This window comes from Priapulus caudatus, unplaced genomic scaffold (genome assembly GCF_000485595.1).
Source record: "Priapulus caudatus unplaced genomic scaffold, Priapulus_caudatus-5.0.1 Scaffold581, whole genome shotgun sequence".
Classification (NCBI taxonomy): Eukaryota; Metazoa; Priapulida; class Priapulimorpha; order Priapulimorphida; family Priapulidae; genus Priapulus; species Priapulus caudatus.
This window is the reverse complement of record NW_014577642.1, coordinates 155,652-158,564: the sequence shown is the minus strand read 5'-3', so window position 1 is coordinate 158,564 and position 2,913 is coordinate 155,652. Positions and strand designations below refer to the sequence as shown.

The 2,913-nt window shown below is 49.3% G+C and overlaps 1 protein-coding gene across 1 annotated transcript in view; it reads right to left on the bottom strand.

The window, feature by feature from the left end:
- LOC106811844 (spectrin beta chain-like) overlaps positions 1-2,913 on the bottom strand; it is a gene marked incomplete in the record, with an annotated part of 83,058 nt that overhangs the window by 10,413 nt on the left and 69,732 nt on the right. The window contains 1 exon segment of the mRNA XM_014815567.1: positions 452-508. Coding sequence (XP_014671053.1) covers positions 452-508 — 57 coding nt within the window.

The following is a 2,913-nucleotide window of genomic DNA, read 5'->3' as shown; positions in this document are numbered from 1 at the left end:
CCTTCCCTCCGTTCGTCGTCCGTTCGGTCGTACGTACGTCTACGATATATATCATATATATATATATATATATATATATATATATATATATATATATATATGTATAGTTTGAGGATATATGCAATGGTGTGTGCTGTCTGTGTATGGGTTTGCAATAGGCGGGCAGACACTGAGGATCGGCCATGTTGCTCGGGCATGTTTCTAGATACTACAAGTTAAATAAGAGATCAAACTACAGCTAAAACCATGCGGTACTTCTACGGTATCGTAGCTGCGCCAAATTAGTTCGATTAACGAACGAAAACTAACGAGCAACTAAGTTTTTTTCGTTCGAAAAATAAATTAATATCAGATATCATGCAACCGACTAGGTAAGTGAGTGAGTGCGTATCTACAGGCTACGATAACGCCAGCGCACGCGAGGATCGAAGAAATCGGAGAAAAACTCTACCTCTCCTCGTTGGCACCTCCTCCTCTGGTGTCCCAGCCTCTTTCTTCTGCTTCGCGGCTGGCGGACAGAACAAACGGGTGAGCTAACGAGCTATCATGCACATGCTTAACGATACAGTGCAAAACATGCGACACGTGCGCGATACACACGACACACATAGCTGCCACAGCTCCTAGCATCCTTCTCATCAGCTGTAGTTAGCACCCTCTCTCAGCATCCTAGCTGCAGTTTCCCAGTATCACTCACTACAGAGAAGCATCCCCGGGCTCAAATCTCCCAAATAAATTTGCTCACACGAGCTGAAATTAGAGTAGAATGCTACGGAAAAAGAGTGACCACCGAGTAATTCCCCTTACCAACATGAACTCCGAAATTAGGTGACCAAAGAGCATTTCCTGCCTGTCATGTTGAGAGGGAACTGAAACAGCTTTCTCAGATTGGCTTGAGCTATGGCAACTATGGATGTAACACATTGCAATTCTCGATGTTTATGTGCAATGGCAATGGACATGTATAGGCACATTGAGAAGAAGGGATTTACCCTTCCCCAACTAGCGCCTAAACATGCCCACTGCAATCTATCGAGGTAGGAACCAACATCAGTGTTTCCATGTCCTTTTCAAAAAGTGACATCAGATAAACATGATAAATTTACTACGTTATACGATAAACCGCTATGAATCGTCATGCATTAAATGCAAACTAGGCGAAATCTCACGGTGCTATGTACACGTGATCATGCAAGTGCAGCGAGTAATAAAACAAGTGATTAAACATTCACATAACATGTATAATTACTTCTCGAACTTGTGCCGTGGCCTAAACCCACATATCCCTCTCAAATCTAGATTTCACACATTTAAACGTTTCAATTAAGGCATAAGATTTTGTTGTGTGATCAACCGCATAACACAGCTTCACATTAAATTTCATGTGAAGGCACACGCAATTCACAGCTAACGTCAATACCGGCATAGGGAAAACAATTCTCAATTCTGCACCACTAACTAAAAACTCATTTGACGATATATAGTTATCCCTTTCAGATAACCTATACCTTATTCTTTCGATCTGCTTAAGCCAAGGCACAAGACGAGTCACTCCTGCATGCATGCATACACATCTGACACCTGTTCTATCGCTGTAACCTATCGCAGCAGCCATGCCACAGACGTCAGCCACAACTACTAGCTAACACACGCAAACAAACAATACACTACAGCCCGCCGCACACGCTGTGTTGTGCTGCGCCATCGGCCACGCGTGGCTGACGGCGCAGCACAAAACACAGCGTGTGCGCATGCAAACGCATCGATTTCTTGCGTGTGGAAAATATCACACGTGTTTGATATTTTCTTCCACGTGTGGCAGATTGCACAGCGTCTGCGGAGTGGCTGTGTAAAGTTCCACACCGGCTCTATGTAACCGACCAATAGCAGCAGGTCAAGCAAGTCACGTGATCTGCGGTTGCGGCGCGGTTGCACTGCGGTACACGCACGTACACGCAGATACACGCACGTACACGCGGGTACACGCACGTACACGCAGGTACACGCACGTGCACGCACGTGCACGCGGGTACACGCACGTACACGCAGGTACACGCAGGTACACGCACGTACACGCACGTACACGCCGTACACGCACGTACACGCGGGTACACGCACGTACACGCAGGTACACGCACGTGCACGCACGTGCACGCGGGTACACGCACGTACACGCAGGTACACGCACGTACACACAGATACACGCACGTACACGCGGGTACACGCACGTACACGCGGGTACACGCGGATACACGCACGTACACGCGGATACACGCACGTACACACAGATACACGCACGTACACGCGGGTACACGCACGTGCACGCGGGTACACGCACGTACACACAGATACACGCACGTACACGCGGGTACACGCACGTACACGCGGGTACACGCGGATACACGCACGTACACGCACGTGCACGCGGGTACACGCACGTACACGCGGATACACAGAGAGTGTACGTGCGTGTACCCGCGTGTACGTGCGTGTACCCGCGTGTACGTGCGTGTACCGCGTGTACGTGCGTGTAGGCGAATACACGCACATACACGCAGATACACGCACGTATCAAACACGTGTGATATTTTCCACACGCAAGAAATTGATGCGTTTGCATGCGCACACGCTGTGTTTTGTGCTGCGCCATCGGCCACGTGGCCGATGGCGCAGAACAAAACACAGCGTGTGCAGCGGGCTTAACGGAAAGGAACGACGACATTCGACGAAAAACGCCACCCACCTTGACCAGTGATGACCGATGTCAGAGGGTAACCCTGACAGGACACCAGTGGCGACACCTGCTGCTGGAAAACATCGACAGCACCACACACACATACGTGCGCGACCGACGTGGAAACATACACACACACACACACACACACACACACACACACACACACACGCCACCGT